This window comes from Sarcophilus harrisii, chromosome 2 (genome assembly GCF_902635505.1).
Source record: "Sarcophilus harrisii chromosome 2, mSarHar1.11, whole genome shotgun sequence".
NCBI classification, from domain to species: Eukaryota; Metazoa; Chordata; class Mammalia; order Dasyuromorphia; family Dasyuridae; genus Sarcophilus; species Sarcophilus harrisii.
In genome coordinates, this window is record NC_045427.1 from 97797056 (window position 1) to 97814959 (window position 17904).

At 33.2% G+C, this 17904-nt stretch overlaps 1 protein-coding gene across 2 annotated transcripts in view; it reads right to left on the reverse strand.

Moving 5' to 3' along the window:
- MTIF2 (mitochondrial translational initiation factor 2) overlaps positions 1 to 17904 on the reverse strand; it is a 45533-nt gene that overhangs the window by 9276 nt on the left and 18353 nt on the right. For both annotated transcript variants that reach the window (XM_003758272.4, XM_012540211.3), the window contains 5 exons: positions 15999 to 16123; positions 12144 to 12348; positions 11054 to 11306; positions 10512 to 10652; positions 8803 to 8967 (listed from right to left, as the gene is read on the reverse strand). In XM_003758272.4, the coding sequence (XP_003758320.1) occupies positions 8803 to 8967; positions 10512 to 10652; positions 11054 to 11306; positions 12144 to 12348; positions 15999 to 16123 (889 nt within the window). The remainder of the gene's footprint in view (positions 1 to 8802; positions 8968 to 10511; positions 10653 to 11053; positions 11307 to 12143; positions 12349 to 15998; positions 16124 to 17904) is intronic.

Sequence of the window (17904 nt, forward strand, 5' to 3'; positions counted from 1 at the left end):
ACTTCTTTATTTTTTGGTTAGATTTACCTATTTCTGAAAGGGGAAAGCTGAGGTGCTCCACTAGTATGGTTTTATTGTCTATTTCCTCCTGAAATTCATTCAACTTCTTCAAAAATTTAGATGTTATATCATTTGGTGCATATGTTTAATATTGTTGACTTCATTGTCTATGGTACCTTTCAGATAGTTTCCTTCCTTGTCTCTCTCTTTAAGTATATTTTTGCTTTTGCTTTGTCTGAGATCAGGATTGCTATCCCTAGGTGGGATTTTTTGTTTCAGCTGAAGCACAATAGATTCCCAGCCCCTTAACTTTTACTCTCTGCGTGTCTCTGTGCTTCAAATTTATTTCTTGCAAACTACTTACACTGTAGGATTCTGGTTTTTAATTCATTCTGATATCTGCTTCTGTTTTATATATAAGTTCATCCCTTTCACATTTATGATAACTGTGTATTTCCCTCTATCCTATTTTTAACTTGTCTATCCCTCTCTCTCTTTTACCTTCACACTGTCCCTATTCAGATGAGTTTTACTTCTAATCACTCTGCCTCCCCTAATCCATCTCCTTTCAGTCCCCATCCTCCTCCTTTTATCCCTATTACTTTTAAACTTCTTTATAGGATAAACTAGATTTCTGTATCTGAGTATATATGTTATTTCCTCTTTGAGTCAATTTTAATGATTAAGCTATCATCACCCCATCATCCCCTTCAGCTCTTTTATGTGAGATAATTTATCCATTCTATCTCTCCCCTCATTCTTTTCAATCGTCTTTCAAACCCTTTATTTTATTTATTTGTTGAGGTGATCCCATCAAAGAAAGTCACCTTATATACACAATCTCTGTGTATATTACTTTTAGTGATCCTTATGGTAATAAAGTTCTTAAGAGATATAAATATTATTTTGCCATATAAAAATATAGTTTAATCTTACTGAATGTTTTGTTTTCCTTGTTTCTTTTTTACCTTTTTGTTTCCCTTGAGTCTTGTATTTGAAGATCAAATTTTTTTTATTCAGCTCTGATCTTTTCATTAGGAATGCTTGAAAGTTCTACATTTTGTAAAATAATTTTTATATTTTTTTGAAAATATTTTTACATTTTATCCCTTGAAAGATTATATTCAGTTTAGCTGACTAGATAGTTTGGGTTGTAATTCTAACTCCCTGGCTTTATGAAATAAAATATTCCAAGTCCTCCAGTTCTTTAATGTGGAAGCTGCCAAATTTTGTGTAACTCTGACTGTAGCACCAAGATATTTGAATTGTTTCTTTTTTGGCTGCTTACAGTACTTTCTTCTTGACCTGGGAGCTTTGGAATTTGACTATTATGTTCGCTGGAGTTTTCATTTTGATATCTCTTTGAGGAGGTGATCACTGGATTCTTTCAATTTATCTTTTGCCCCCTGGTTCTAGAAGATCAGGGCAGTTTTCCTTACTAATTTCTTACAAGATATTGTTCCTGCCTTTTTTTTTTTTTAAATCATGGCTTTTTTTCCCTAAATGATAAATGTTTTTTATCAAAAGATGCCCAAAGGACTATAAAATCATGTATATCCTTTAATCTAACTATTCACTACTAGGCATGAATCCCAAAAGAAATTTTAAAAAGGTAAAGGCCCTATATGTTCAAAAATATTTATAGCAACCCTTTACTCAGGGCAAAGAATTAGAAAATGAGGAGATGCCTGTTAACTGTGAAATGGCTAAATAAACTGTAATATATGATTATGATGAAACAGTATTGTTCTTTGGGAAATACTGAGCAGGAAGCTCTCAGAAATACCTAGAAAGTTCTTGAACTCAAGCAAAGTGAAATGTATCGTATGCAAAATAATAGCAATGTTGTGGAATGTTTAACTATGAATGGCTATTTTCAGCAATACAACAATCACAACTACTTTGAAGGGCTGTGGATGAAAAATGCTATCCATACCTAGAGAAAGAACTAATTGTGTCCAAATATAGATTAAATCATACTCTTTAAGGAAAAAAACAAAAAACAAAAAAAAACAAAAAAAAACACCATGGCTTTCAGATGGCCCAGTAATTAAAATTATCCTTCATGGATCTATTTTTCAAGTCCATTTTTCCATTAAGAAATTTCATATTTTTAATTTGTTTTTATTCTTTTGACTTTGTTTTATTGTATCTTGATGTTTCACAGAGTCACTAGCTTCTACTTGCCCAGGTCGAGTTCTTAAGTACTTATTTTCTCTTCAGTGTACTTTTGTACTTCTTTTTTTCATTTGGCCAATTCTATTTTTTAAGGAATTATTTTCTTTAGTGAATTTTTATAGATTTTCTATCTTTTTTGGGGTATTTATTTTACTAAGCTAGTCATTCTTTTTTTTCATGATTCTCTTGCATTATTCTTTTTCTTTTCCCAATTTTTCTTCCACTTCTATTAATTTAAATCTTTAAAGCTCTGCCAGGAGTTCTTTCTGGGCCTAAAACCAAATTACAGAGACTTTATGTGTAGCCATTTTGACACTGTTGTCCACTGTTCTAAATTTGTGCTTTGGTGTTGTCACCATAGTAACACACACAGAGACAGAGTACATATTGATTATATATACATATTAACAATATGTATAAAATGTAGACTACATAGTCAAATTTTTTTGTTTTTCTGTTTTCATTTTTTTCATTCTTACATATTTTTTTATTATATTGTAATTTGATATTTTTAAGTGAGAGTTTGGCTCTGCTCTTGCACTGTCCCAAGTTTCTTGTGCTGGGGCTCAAAGCCTTGCTGCTAGCTTGCATTGAAGGATAAAGCCTCTCTGTTGGCCTCCCCATGTGAAATATCACGGCTTGCTAACCAAAGGCAGGGTCTCACAACTTGTTAGCAATAGGACGAAGCCCCTGCTGATAAGTCTGAACTGTGGATAAGGTCACTAGAATAAGATCTTGCAGTAAAGTGCAGACTGCTAAATTGCCTTCAGGGCCTTTGCAGGTTTGCTGGGGAATAGGGCACCTTTGGTAGATTGTCCCAGGGCTTGGAGCTTTGCTGCAGGCTTCCTGCTATGAGTCAAGCTGCTGTGTTGTCCTCCCATCCCAATGAGACAGATCTTTCCTGATGAGCGGGTAAGCTGCTTCCCACTCCTAAATATGTTCTGAGGTGATTTTGAAGTTATTTGGAGAGAATGATATGGGAGGACTCCAAGAAGTTCCTACCTTACTCAACCATTCTATTTATTTTAGAAATATAATCAGAAATCATTTCCTATTTATTTTAACAGATAGGGTTGTCTTAAGCTGAAGGGTAGATGGGGGGTGGTTATGAGACTAAGGAAGAAAGTTGAGTAGAAATGTCATATAATTAAAAGGCAAAAGTTAATTAAAAATTATAACTGGTTATAAAAAGTTTAACTAGGTTTTTAAGATTAAGATATAAATACCTACAAGAAGATTTTTTTAAGGCTAAAATTTTTGATATTATTATTATTATTAAGTTATGAAGATTAGGGGAAATTGCAATGATGTGGACTAAGTGTGCAATAATATCTCTTGCCAAAGTTGAGTGACTGTTATCTTTGTTCCAAATGCAGGCTTGAAGAAGGTGATGAAAAATGAAAACTCTACACATTCCAAGAAAACAGAATTTAAGGTTTTAATAGAGGAAAAAAATGAGATATGAACAATAAGAGGGATCTTGACTTTTGTTCAGAAGTCAAAAGAGTGACAGAGAAAGAAAGAGAATGAAACAGGCACTTGTACAATTACATTTTGAAAGAAATCAAGACTTCTGGAAAAAGGAAGCTGAAGATGTTGCTTATCCTCCAAAAAGTTACATAATAGAAAGCTATAAAAGCTATCATTCAGCAAAGACTTCAGGAAAAAGAAAATAATTCCCTGCTCAAGTGTACTGAGATCACTATGTACAACCTAATAACAACAACACAAATGAAACGTCTTCCTTGGACATTTATTCAAGACCTAATACAGAACCTCCTAAGCCTTGGTAAAATGAATGGCAACTCACAATTTCTGGTAATTTATATGGACACGCTGCCAAAAGAAACCTAAATAGTATTGCTAACGAAGTATCAGGAAAGAAACTAAAGTTCATAAGAGATTCAAGCTGTGTTTTCCTTATTGTTGCCCACTAAAGGCAAGAAAGGCAGATGAGAAAATGAAAATGGGAAGTGAATAGCTGGTTAAGATAGTGTCTAAAATTGGAATTTGGATTTCAGTACTACAGCTTTAAATAAAAAAATGACACATTCCTGGCCAGAGATGAAATAAACCAAAAGCTTGTCAAATATGTTTGACAAGTATCAAAAATCTAATCAAAAGGAGTTTAAACTAAGAAAGATGGGGGAGGGAGGCTACCTATATATATCCCCCAAGTTAAATACCACAGAGAACAGCTAAAACACTAGGGGGAAAAGGTCTCAACTGTTTATAAATAAATGCCCAAAGTTTAAGCAACAAACCAGAGCAAAGCTTCTTAAATTGTGGGCCATAACCCACATAGGGTCATTAATTAAATGTAACTCTTGTAATCTAAATGTAATTATGATTTATTATCAGCAAATATTTGATTTTATTTACCTACATATCTATAGTTGCATAAAAATTTCTCAGGCGAAAAGGAATCATGAGTGAAAAAATTTATTAAGTCCTGAACTAGAGGAACTAGAAGATTTAATGCAAGGATACAAATTTGAACTAACCAAAATCATTGAGACTTGGGGGGATAAAAATCATAACTAGATTATGGATCATGATCAAGTACAAAAAGTCCTCTTAGAAAAGCTCCAAAAGTTTTTTAAAAATCAAGGAAGAGAGGTAGAAGAAAAATTAAGAAAAAAGAATTATGCAGGAAAATGATGGAAAAAGGAACAACAGTTTAGAAAAGGAAGCACAAAAATTCATTGAAAGAAAACAATTCATTAATAATTTCAAATAGGTAAAAAAGAGAAAGAAAAGGAGAGGGAGAATAGAAAAAACTATCTCACAAAAATGGAATGTGCAGAGTTTATACAGCAAGTTAGGAGAAAGCATTGAAGAGGGAAAGGCAATATTTGAGAACCTCACATCTGAAGTAGTTCACAAACAATTGTATATGGCAATACATCTTACCCAACAAGAAAATAGGAAGGAAAAGAGTAAAAGAGAGAGTAGATTAGGGGAGACATTAGTCAGAAATAAATTCTTATTTCTTTTATTTTGTTTGCCAAAGAAAATGACCCTCATACTGGAGGTAACAGAATAAAAATGACTGATAGGGAATTGGTATACAAGCTAAGTCAGGAAAAAGTTAAAAGAATATCTAAATTTCCCTTGATGAATGCAAGTTCCCTTGAACAGATAAAGATAATCCTCTAATATTGAAAGAATTAGCAGATTGAAAGAATTAGATTGCTAAACTAGATTCAATGATCTTTTAAAGATAAAGAAAAATAGGAGAGTTGCCACAAGATAGGGAAAGGCAAATAAATATCCCAATTCTATCCAAAACTATACATTAGTGAGTTTGACTTTGATTTAGAGGTAATTCTAGGTCATGAAAGAGATACTTCAAGAACCTTTAGAAAGGGAATAGTTGATTAGAAAAAGCTAACATGGCTTCCTTAAGAACAGGACATGTCAACTATTTCTTTTGTTATTGTTGTTTCTGATGTGATCACTAAACATAGTTTAGCTACATTCTGGCAAATTTGCAACAAGACATCTTATATTATTCTTGGAAAGAATATGGAAAGAGATGGATTAGACAAAAATACAACTGTGGAATGGCTAAACTCAAAAAGTAATTAATAGTTCAAAAATCATGTGGCAAAAAGTCTCTACTGAGAGATAAGCTCTTCTATGTGGACAAAGAGTTAATAAAGTGCTGAGTTGAAAACTAAGACAATCTGAGTTCAAGTCCTTCCCCTTGACACATATTAAGTTGTCTGACTCTGGGCAAGTCACCTAACCTCTCTGTGTTCTAGGAAACTCTCTTAAAGTTTTTAACGTTTCAGAAGTGACAAGCTGTACTGAGAGATCTCTCCCCCAAGATTTACCTACACAAATAAAATCCCTATCCCCATCCCTATATAAAGATATAAATCAAATCTGCAAAGAATACCAAAATGAAAAGTACCAATTCCTAAGAATAGAGAGATGACAGCCATACATTCTCTGTTCTGTCCAACTTCATTTGGAATATTGTGTTCAGGTTTAGATGCCACAGTTTAAGAAGTATATTGATAAGTTAGCTGTCTCAAAGGGCAATCAGGGATAGTAAAAGTCTTAAATTCAGGTAATATGAAGCTTGTTTAAAGGAAGTGGAGATGTTTAATATTGGAGAAGACTCGGGAAAATCATGATAGCTATAATCAAATATCTGAAGGTCTATCATGAAAAAAAGATTCTAAATTGTTCTAGTTGTACAGAAGCAGAGGTAACAGATGAAAGTTGCCATGAGAACAGCTTAGACTTGATGTCAAGAAAGGCTTCTTAAAAACTAACTGTTGAATAGCATTTCCACTCTGTTATTGTATTGTTTGCTTGCATTTTTGTTTTCCTTCTCAGGTTTTTTTTCTTTCTTTCTAAATCTGATTTTTCTTGTGCAGCAAGATAACTGTATAAATACATATACATATATTGGATTTAACATATAATTTAACATATTTAACATGTATTGGACTACCTTCCATCTGGGAGAGGAGGAAGGGAAAAGTTGGAACAGAAGGTTTTGCAAGGATCAATGTTGAAAAATTACCCATGCATATGTTTTGTAAATAAAAAGCTATAATAGCAAAAATTTTTTTAAAAATTAACTGTTGAAAATGAAATAGGCTAGAGAAGTGGCAGATTTATCTTCCATTTTGTCTAAATTGTTGTCCTTCATTTTTGAAGAGGATTCAAAATGACATCACTATGTTGGAGCCAAGGTACAGCATGTGTGGCTGTGGCTCAACAGATCAATACAGCTTTGAAAATTACCATAAGTATGGTACAAATAGTCCACATAAACATCTGGAGTGGAGATATCTCTAAATTTGTATATCTTACATTTCTTTTGAGCTACTGCAATTCTGCTTCACTCATAAAGCATAATACCTTCTTTGAGGTAGATATGCCATGGTGGGCAGTTCTTTGCCAGTGTCATGCAAACAAACTCCAAAGTTCTTCAGAGAGACTTTGAGAGTGTCCTTGTATTACTTTTTCTGCTCTTCATGTGAGCACCTGTTTTGTTGGATTCTTTGTAAAATAGTCTTTTAGGCAAGCATATGTTTGGTATTTGAACAATATAACCTACCTATTACAGTTGTATTCTCTGCAGCAGTGTTTGAATACTTGGCAGTTTAGCTCAAGAGAAGATCTCAGTGCCTGGCATCTTAAATTGCCAAGTGATTTTCAGAATTTTCCTAAGATAATTCAAATGGAAATGATTCAGTTTCTTGGCATGTCACTGATATGCAATTCAGGTTTCACTGCCATACAACAATGAGGTAAGCACAATGGCTTTTTAGACCTTCAGTTTGGGAGGCAGTCTGTTACCTCTTCTCTACTACACTTTCCTTTGAAGTCTTCCAAACATTGAGCTAGGATTAGCAACCTATTATCTATTTGCACATTCCAGGAATGTATACCGCCAAGGAAAGTGAAATTGTCACTTTCATTCAAAATTTCTACATTTGCTATAACCAGTGGTTCCATAATGTGAATGGTGTGGTGTTGGCTAGTGAAGAAGCTGTGGGTTTTTTTGTGTTAGGCCAAAATTAGCATAAGCAGCAGAGATCAATCCATACTTTGTTGCATTTCAACTCAGAAGCTGTACTAAGTGCATATCTGCAAACAAAAAATTACACACAAGCTTTCCCTTCACTTTCTTGGCCTGTAGCTTTTTTGAGTTAAATAATTTAACAGCAATGAAATAACTGACTTTGATGCTATTTTTTGTCCTTGTCGAAGGCATCTGACAATACTACTGAAAACATCACACTAAAAAGCATGTATGCAAACATACAGGCTTTCTTTACTCCAGACTGAGAAAGTATAAGAGCACTGTCCATTATCTGGACATGAGCATGATATCATGAAACTGATGTATGAAATTGATGAACTCCAGGTAACCAAATTTTACAATAATTTTCCATAAGTCCTCACAAGTGACAGTATCAAAGGCCTTGGTGAGATCAATGAACAGTGTGTACAGATTCTGTTCTATTTCTGGTATTTTTACCCTCCCTGTAAGTCTTTGAGCAGAGCTTAGACAACCTATGCTATCCTGGAAATTCGTTTAGGGTATGGGTTCAATTAGAAAGTTACTATGGTCCCTTCTGAATCTCAAGTTCTAGGATCCTAAAATTTTCATAAAGTTTCTGTATAGCTTTTAAACAATTTAAGGGGTGTGTACAATGAGGGAAACAATTGTAAATATCATTTAAAATCAAATAATAAATGCCAGGGTGGTCATTTTTCATTTATCAGATAAAAAATTGGTAATATCTTATGCCTATAATGTAAATGCAATTGACCTAAATGTTTACAAATGTACTATTCACAGATAATTCAAAGTTGTGAACATTTTTAAATGCCCAAAGATTTTATAAAGACCTTATATTTAAAATTTTGGAAACGGCAAGTGATTATAGTTGGATGGCATAGTAGATAGAACACTAGACCTAATGTCAGGAAGACCCGAGTTCAAATTTAGCCTCAGAAACTAACTAAGTGACCTCAGGCAAGTCACTTAGCTTTATCTTCAAAATGAAGTTAATAGCAGTATCTACTTCCCAGGATAATAAGATAATATTTATAAAGCATTTTGCAAACTTTAAGGCTATTAAAAATACTTGCCTATTACATTTTCTTCTAGAGAGGGAGGGAGTTTACTGCTCAGTTCTTCCTGCAAGTCTTCAACAAGTCGGTAGATAATATTATGGAGTTTAATTCTGACTCCTTTTTTCACAGCTAACTGTTGGATAACTTTGTTTGCATTCACACTGAAGCCATATACAACACCTGACAGGAAGAAATTAGAAGAACACAAGGATTAGTTAACACAAATACTGGGATATTTGTTTGCCTTTCACATGGAAAATAAGCTCCTAATCACATTATTGACTTCATATGTGAGCAAAAAAATGATGTGAAGAGGTAAGAAATTCTGTAACTCTTTTTACAATAATTATTAGGTTCTCAAGTGATTGGAGAAATTGAAAGAAATTTTATTCCCTGGGTATCCCAATGAAGAATTCTTCATAAAACTTAACAATGTAGACTGTAGGCAAAATTTTGCATTTGATGATAGGAAAATTATAGAATCCTAAGGGAAGAAATTAATCGCAAATGTTACTGGTGTGATTTCAGAAACAGTAATGTATTAATAAATTAAAATCTGTTTGGCCACCCCTTTATTAAGCTATTGAATATAAATCTGCCATAAAATGCTCAAAGATGAAATGGCTTATTGATCCAAGAGTTTTCTAAGGAGTTCAAAAGTTTCTTGAAATTAAATATTTCCTCATGATCTAAGTATGTATAACTATCATTAAATAAAATCCTCTTTCTTTTAATAATATCTCCAGCATTTAGAAAGGTCTCTCAGAAAGAAAAGAAAGGCTGTTCATCAATATGTACACAGATCAAAAACATAAATTATCTACCTTATCCAACATAATGGTGGCACACAGTAGGCTTGCCATAATTATCCTTGCCTAGTGATCAGACAGCACTATTGAAAATAATTTTTCCATGTTCTACATACCCCTTATTTGGAGGGAGCAAGGAAAATGTTACCCAAAACACTTGTTGGTGTATAGGGATGTAATGTTAGTACTATGTAAAGTGGGCAAGGCAATCTCAAGTTAAATTTGTACGACACAGTATATTAACTTAAAAGGACATATAGCTGGAGACTGAATATAAATCAACACATAGTATGTTCACTTTTCATTTTTTCTCTTGTAGTTTTTCCTTTTTGTTCTGATTTTTCTCTTCTAACATGATTCAAAAGGGAATGTGTTTTTTTTTAATGTGCATGTATAACCAGAAAAAAAAAAAAATATATATATATATATATATAATATAATGGCCCTTGTCTTCTTGAGATTAAAAACTGTTCACACCAAAGTGGTTCATCAGGACTAAAAGATGGGAAAATACCAGGGTAGATCTTAAGATAAAAAGAAAGCTTTTCCAAATCAATTAAAAAAGCACAGTAGGCAACTGTTAAACTAAGGTCTTAAATGGGCTACTATGGTAGAAGAAATTATTCTCTCCCCTCTTCTTCCCCCAACCCCCCCCCAAAAAAAAAAAAATTACTAGACACCTGTGAGTTCTGGGAAGAACTCTCCAGGGAGGACAGCAAGAAAAACAGAAATAGAGTCATGACTCTACTTCATGGATACCTGAGGCTCCCTTATACTCTAGCAGGTAAGGTCTTAAATGGCAACAGAAAGCCTACAACTAAAAACAAAAGTTGACAAAAGCTTATATATCAACCAGATAGCTAAACAATTTATTTAGCAAAATAAAAAAAGTGAATTAAAAGATGGAAACTTTACCATTAAATGTTTCAGCAAGGTTAATGTCATTTTCATTAATATCACCTACACCAAAATGTAATAATTCCAGTTTACATTCATCTGCAGCATCATAGGTTTCGATAATGTTCAAAATAGCCTCAACTGAACCATCTACATCACCTAAAAAAAAAAAAAAAAAATTTATTAATCTTAAAAGGCTGAAACTCAAAAATATTTAAGTTAGAATAATCTAATTCAAAAAATCTGCTAAGTGCCAACTATATTCATTTTTCTTTATTTTGACTATATACATAACACTCATTCAACTGTAAAAACAGAACAAATATATCTGATTAAGGGTTTAAGTAAGTCACTAAGTTGTATTTTATACCACAACTATAAACACAAATATTTGTACTAGGAAAATCTTCATGAGAATTAAATGTCATAAATAATTTGTGCAACAAATAATAAAAAAGCACAGTTTTTCACAGTGCCTGGCACATAGTAAGTACTTAATGAATGTTTGTTGATGGACTAAAAAATGAGTTCAAAAGCAAAACACATTAGCAAACTAGCACCTTTAACAATTATAGGAAGAATATTCAAATCTTCTTCTGTTTTCTCTTTAGGTTTTATGTTTTGTAGTTTTTTAATTTCTTGATACTTGATATATCCTCTTTCTTTCCAATTCAGAGATCCTAACTTCTCACGTTCTCTCCGATGTGAATCTTGGTGTTCCTTTCGTTTTGTTTCAATTGCTTTAAAATCCTCTTTCATTTTCTCTTGTTCTTCCACATACTTCCTCCAATCAACAACTTCGCGTGCTCTTTGCTTTGCAAAAAAAGATGGTGGTGTTATTTACTGAAGCAGAAGTTGGTGTCTGCTATATGGAAAAGTTTCAATGAAAATTAGACCAGTGTCCTAAAAAAGAATACCCTGTCAGAAGACCTATCCTTAAACCTCCAAGAAGCACAGATTCAGACCTGGTAGTAACTTTATAGATCACAGTGTGCCTTCCTCCTTACATTTTATAGTTTAGAAAACAAAGGCCTAGAAAAGTTAAGTGACTTGGCCAAAATCATGGCAGTAAAAAGAACAAATATTTGAAGCTAGGTTTTTTAAAATAAAATACAGAATTCATAAGATTGTTATGAGGAAAGCACTTTGTATATTGTGAAATCATATATGCTGTTAGTGAACTTCTGATTGTGAAACCATGTAAAGGTTACTTCCTTAAACAATTTATAAAATTCCTTTATAAATCTTCCATAAATCTAAAAAGGGATAAAATTTCTTATGATATATTGTCAATGAGGATGCTCCATTAATTGCTATAGTCACCAATCTAGCCCGTCCTTCGCATTCTGTGCAATTCTTGCATGTTTTTCCATAAATCCTTGAAAAGAAGCTCTATTCAAGTCTAGATAGCTTTCTTTTCTTTCAATTTCCTACCATTAGCCAGTCAGAAATACAAGATTCAGCCTGTCCACCTATTAGTCTTCATTCCTCTCACTTTTTAATACTGATGGGAATAAAAAACATATATATATATATATATATATATATATTTAACAGTATTACTGAGAAGAAAGTAAAGAAATTAAAATTTAAAGCATTTTATAAATTTGCAACATATTTAGGTATATTTAGGTATCAAATTTAATATACCTCAGATTCTACTTCAAGAACTTCATCTCCTGCAGAAGGAAGGTCCTTCCAACCTATAATTTCCACTGGCATGCTGGGACAAGCATCACTGATGGTTTTTCCATTCTCGTCCAAGAGCAAACGGACTTTTGCCCAACTCTTACCAGCAACCAGTACTGCACCTTTTCTCAAAGTTCCTCTTTTAATTATAGCTGTAGTTACTGGACTAAAGAGAAAAAAGTGTTTTGTAAGGAAAACTCCTATTGTCAGAATCCATATATAATCAAGACTTTTTATTGTACCCTAGGATGATGTCACTATGTTTGTACACATTTATGTTTCCATGATTTCAAAACGCAAATTTCAAGATGTTCAATTGCCATTGAGACATTTTTAAATGAGTTTAGGATTATACAATGAAGTTTACTATTCTAACCTAAACTGTTTCTCTATATTTCAAAACTATTTATAATAAGAAACCACATCAGAATAATAAATAAAACTGCTTTTAAAATGTCAACAACAATAATTTTTTTTTAAAAAGGAGTTCCTGCCAAATAATCTAATGTTCCAGTTTTACTCAGCACAAAACCAAAATATACAGCATAAGAAGTGACTGTCATAGACTTCCTTGCTAACCTCAGATATGATATTTCTGGAAATCATTTAAGTTTGAATCATTTTCTCTTACTACTCCTATGGATTTTATACAGGTCAGAACAGGGAAATGGAAATTTAATTGTTACAACTTTTGAGATAATCGATGATAATCCTGAAATGTTTAGGACTTTCCAATCTTCCATTCCTGAATTCTTCCAGTGACATGACCACAAACATTAGGCCCCCTTCTCTTCACTATCCTGGAAAAGGGCAATTAATGCAAATATCTTGACGTCAAAGAGTTTGGATGAAAGGATTAAAAAGGTTGGAAATGGGAAGAGAATTGGATATAGAAAGAAAATCTTCATCTTTAGGAAGCAGCATCAGAAAACCAGTTTGAACAAAGATCAGCCAAGATGGCAAATAGAAAGAAATAATACATCCAAGTTGTCCTCAACAACTACTCCCCACCAAATCTGGAAAATATTCAAGTCCTGATAAAGAAATCCAAGAAAAAACCATAGTGAGTCATTTTTCAAGCTGTATTTTTTAGACTCATAGGGAGTCAGTCCTGGGATTTCACCCACAGCTGGGAACAGAGGAATAGAAAGGTTACTCATTATGACTTTTGAGAATACTGGCAATTCTGAATGTTTGGGACTTTCCAAGCCTCTATTTGCAGACACTGAGGATGGGGTCTGGCCAGGAGTAGCACTGCAGGATCTTCTAGCAACAGGACTAAATTGAACAAGGGCATTCCTGGGGCTGTACTAGAGCCAGAAAAAGTCTCATATCTAGCACAAAGAGACTTAACTTTATGTAGGGAACAGAAACAGATGCCAATTTTCAGCTCCGTCACTGACTACCAATTGGGGTCATAGGTCCATAGGGGAAGAGAAGGAAACCTGACCTTAATGAGGCCTGGTTGGCAGGAAGCAATCATTGGCCCTATATTGTGTATTGTGGCACAGAGAGCTGGGCCTGCAGTCAGGAAGATCTAAGTTCAAATCTAGCCCAAGATACTTACTAGCTGTGTGACCCTGGGTAAGATAGAACCATTGTAGGCTTGTTTCCTCATCTGTAAATATGAGGAGAGTAACAGTACTTATCTCCCAAGGCTGTTGTCAAAATCAAAGGAAGGGAAAGAGAAACAAAGAGAACAAGCATTTATATAGAAGAGAATAAGCCTTATAGAGTACCTGCCATGTGCCAGGCACTGTGCTAAGGGCTTTACAATTATTTCATTTCAACAAACTTGAGAGGCAGGTGCTGTTACTCTCCTCATTTCTGAAAATGAGGAAACCAAAACAGACCAAGATTAAGTGACTTGTCCAGTTATACAGCTAAAAGTCAAGAATGCATTTGAATTCAGACCTTCCTGATTCCAGCCTTAGCAATGTTAAGGCCTCCTTCTTGGGTGAGGGTTCTTTTTGCAAACATCACTTTCCTTACTCTGAAATTAAACTTCTGTTTGTGGCCTGACTCTTCTGTCTCTGACCTGCTTTGTTTTGGTTCTAGCCAACCCACAGGTTAGAGGTCGGTTCTGGTCTGGCTGACATATCACTGGACTACCTGAAAGATATAACCAAAATAAATGAGCCTCAATATCCTATTTCAAGGCATCATTTAAAAAAACCTGCTTAGATCGCTAAGAACTAAAGAAATGAAATGAAAACTCTCAGAAACATTATAGACAAAATCCTAAGTTTTCAGGTCAAAGAAAAAATATTGCAAGCAGCCAAAAAGAAAGAATTCAAGTACTGAAGAATACACATGAGATTTGGCAGCCACCATAATAAAAAAGATGAAAACTTAAAAATATAATATTCCAGTATTGATCAATTATACTGATTTTTTTTTCTTTTCTCAAAAACAAAAACTGTGTGTGATATCAGATTGGTTTCAAGGTGAGGAAGAGGAAAGGATACAAGGGATACTACAATAATGTAAAAAATAGAAAACATCAATGAAAAATTATTTAATACAAAATATAATATTCTAGGAGGCAAAGGACATAGGCTTATAATCAAGAATAATTTGCCCAGAAAAAAACTAAGTATAATCCTGTAGGGAGAAAAAAATATATCTTTAATGAAATAGAAAACTTTCCAAACACTCTGGAAAAGCCCAGAGTTGAGTACAAAGTCTGAAATACAAACACAGGAGTCAAATAAAATAAAAAGACAAATATGAGCAAGAAATCATAAGAGACTAAACAAGGATAAAAGATTTACATTATAATACAGGGCACCAGGCAGAAGTCCATACAAATAAGAAAAAAGGGTTTGGGAATACTTTAACCTCACTTTCACCTGAACTGATTAAAAGAGAGACACACAACTGGGTATATGAATACATTTCATTCAACTGGGAAGCAAGAAGGAAAGGGGAAAAGAGAAATAGAGGAATTCATCCTTGGGAAGACAAACTCAACTCTAATACAGAGAATGATTTGCAAAAAGGGGGAAGAGAAGAAAGGAAGGAGGGTGGAAGGGAGAAAGGGAGAAGAGGAAGAAAAAGAGGGAAGAAGGGAAAGTCAACAACATTTATACACCAAAATGTTCATAGAAGCATTATCTGTGGTAAGAATGAACAGGAAACAAAGAAGATGTTTATTGATTAGGGAATGTTTACTCAAACTGTATAAACAAATGTAATGCACTATTATTACAGCATAAAAAATGATGACTACAAAGAATTCAATGAAAGCATAGGAAGATTTATGAATCAAGGAAAATGAAGTAAACAAAACCAGTTGTGATATGCCTGTCTAAATGAAAAGACCACTACCACCAAAAATAATAACAATAAAAAAAAAAAGAAAACCACTTGAAAACTGAGTAATAGCAATGACTAAGCTTGGTCCCAAGTAAAGAGCTAAGAAAATATACCTCCTCCCTCTTTTGAACAAATGGGGGATTATAGAAGTGCAGCATTGCATATACTATTAAAACTGATTTTGAAGTTTAAAGAATTGCTTTTTCCCCCCTCCTTTTTATTTTTTATTACAAAGGATAACTTGTTGGTAAGGCAGGGATAAATAAAAAATTGATTTGACATAAAAAACAAAGATACAAATAAATTTTTTAGTCCATAAAAAAAAAATAGTACCCTAACTAAACACAGTAACAGGAAATAGACAATATAAAAACAGAGCTGCACAATACAATTACTACCAAGTATTGCCTTAATTAGAAAGAATAACCCATAAATAACTATATATTTGTATGTATTTGTGTACATGTGTATATATACATATACATTTGGCAATCCTACCCTTTTCCTTTATCAGTTCGAGATTCTACCACTATTGCTTCCACAAGACCAGTGGGATCTCCTTTCAGCTCCAATATCTCTGCAAGAGCAACTGTTGCCTCTGCCAGAGCCATCAGATTGTCACCCTTAAAAAGCAAAAAAAAAAAATAAAAAAAGTATTACAGAAAATTATCTGTGATGTAATTACTCACGAAATATCTGTACTTAAGACAGAAAGTATGCTAATCTTTAATACACATTATATTTTTTCTCTTAAAGTATTAATTATAAGAACCAATTAGAAAGAAAATTTTTAGGAAAATAAGTTAGCCCAAGATTAAAAGTTCTAAAAGGAAGCAAGTAACCTATGCCAAAGTTAGTCACGGTTAAATAGAGCTCTATCAGTTACCAACATATATCCCACCTTTTATTTTTCTCTATTTTTTTATCTTCATTAGTTTTTATTCTCCAAAACCTGTGTTTAATCATCTTTTTTTATTTTTATATTCCCAATGCCTAACAGTAAGTAGATATTTAATAATCAATGTATGTTGAATTATTTTTTTCCCTGATCATTCTCCTAACAATGTTACTTTACACCTGTATGGAATTTTATGCATTTCAAAGTATTTTTTATAATTTATTTTTTAAGTCAAGAAAAATCTATCTCTTCTTCCTCCCCCGGTCCCTTGAATAAGAAAGAAAAACAAAATGCTTATAAGAAATATGTATAATCAAGCAAAGCAAATCGAGGCACTGGCCATTCCCAAAATATGTCTCTATCTGCTTTAAGACCATCATCTCTCTATCAGGACACAGGATGCATGTTCCATCATGGGTCTTCTGGAACCTATTTGGTCATTGTGTTGATCAAAGTTAAATCTTTCAAAGTTGTCAAACTTTTCACATATCTCTCTTAAGAATTTCGTTATTTTATTCATTTAATATATGTGGAAACAGGTTCAGAGAGATTGATTGGCTTACCAAAAGTCACCAATTAGTGTAGAACTATAATAAATTTCACAAATCCTAATCTGATGCTCACTACATGCAGTAACTGCCCCTATTATTACTTTCAATAACTATAGCTGTTGTTAGGTCTGTAGCATGCCATGGTTTTCCTTTCATCTAATTAACTAGTCTTTTCCTGCCACTTAATATACAGTGAAAGATAGCTCTTCCACCCATCAGATACTACTTCTAAGTAACATTAAGCTGTTTTTTAAATTCATATTTAAGACCTTCTGCAATACCCATAGCAAACACATCCTTTTTCAAAATCATCAGCTAACACTAAACATATTTACACATACATAGTTATATTTCTACAGTTAAATTATCATTTTGTCTTTACCTGCCCTTCATTTGTTGGGATCTCAAGTATTTAGAAAGTTTCTTATTTTAATATTAAAAACTGTCTCTCAGTTCCAGAAGCTTTCATATCTAAAATGTATGTTTAATTTTCCTATTTCATTTCTTGATTTACATTTTAGATCTTCACGAAGTACAACATTTATGCTTAGGATAATGAGGTGAAGAGGCTTTTAAGCCTTGGACAGCTACAAATATGAGACTTCTTTTTTGTGATAACATTAGGTAAGTTCAGCAGAAGTATGAATCTGCTCAGGAAATGGCAAAGATAGCTTTCAATGAGGATTGGCACCAAGATTTGGTTTTTCTATAGTAAGTAGCAGTACCTCATTTATAGAAGAAAAGTAATAGTTCCTTGTTATGCCAGAACTCTGAACTTGAAACAAAGGATTCTTACAAGGTGCTAAGTCAGTGGAATTGATAAGAGACAATGGTAGTTTAGCATAGTGCTTAACAGTTCTCTAGTTCAGTACATGTACTTAGTTCTTAATATAGTTCCACAAGATTCACACATAAGATAAGAGAGCATATAAACTTGGACAAACTCAGCCAGAAT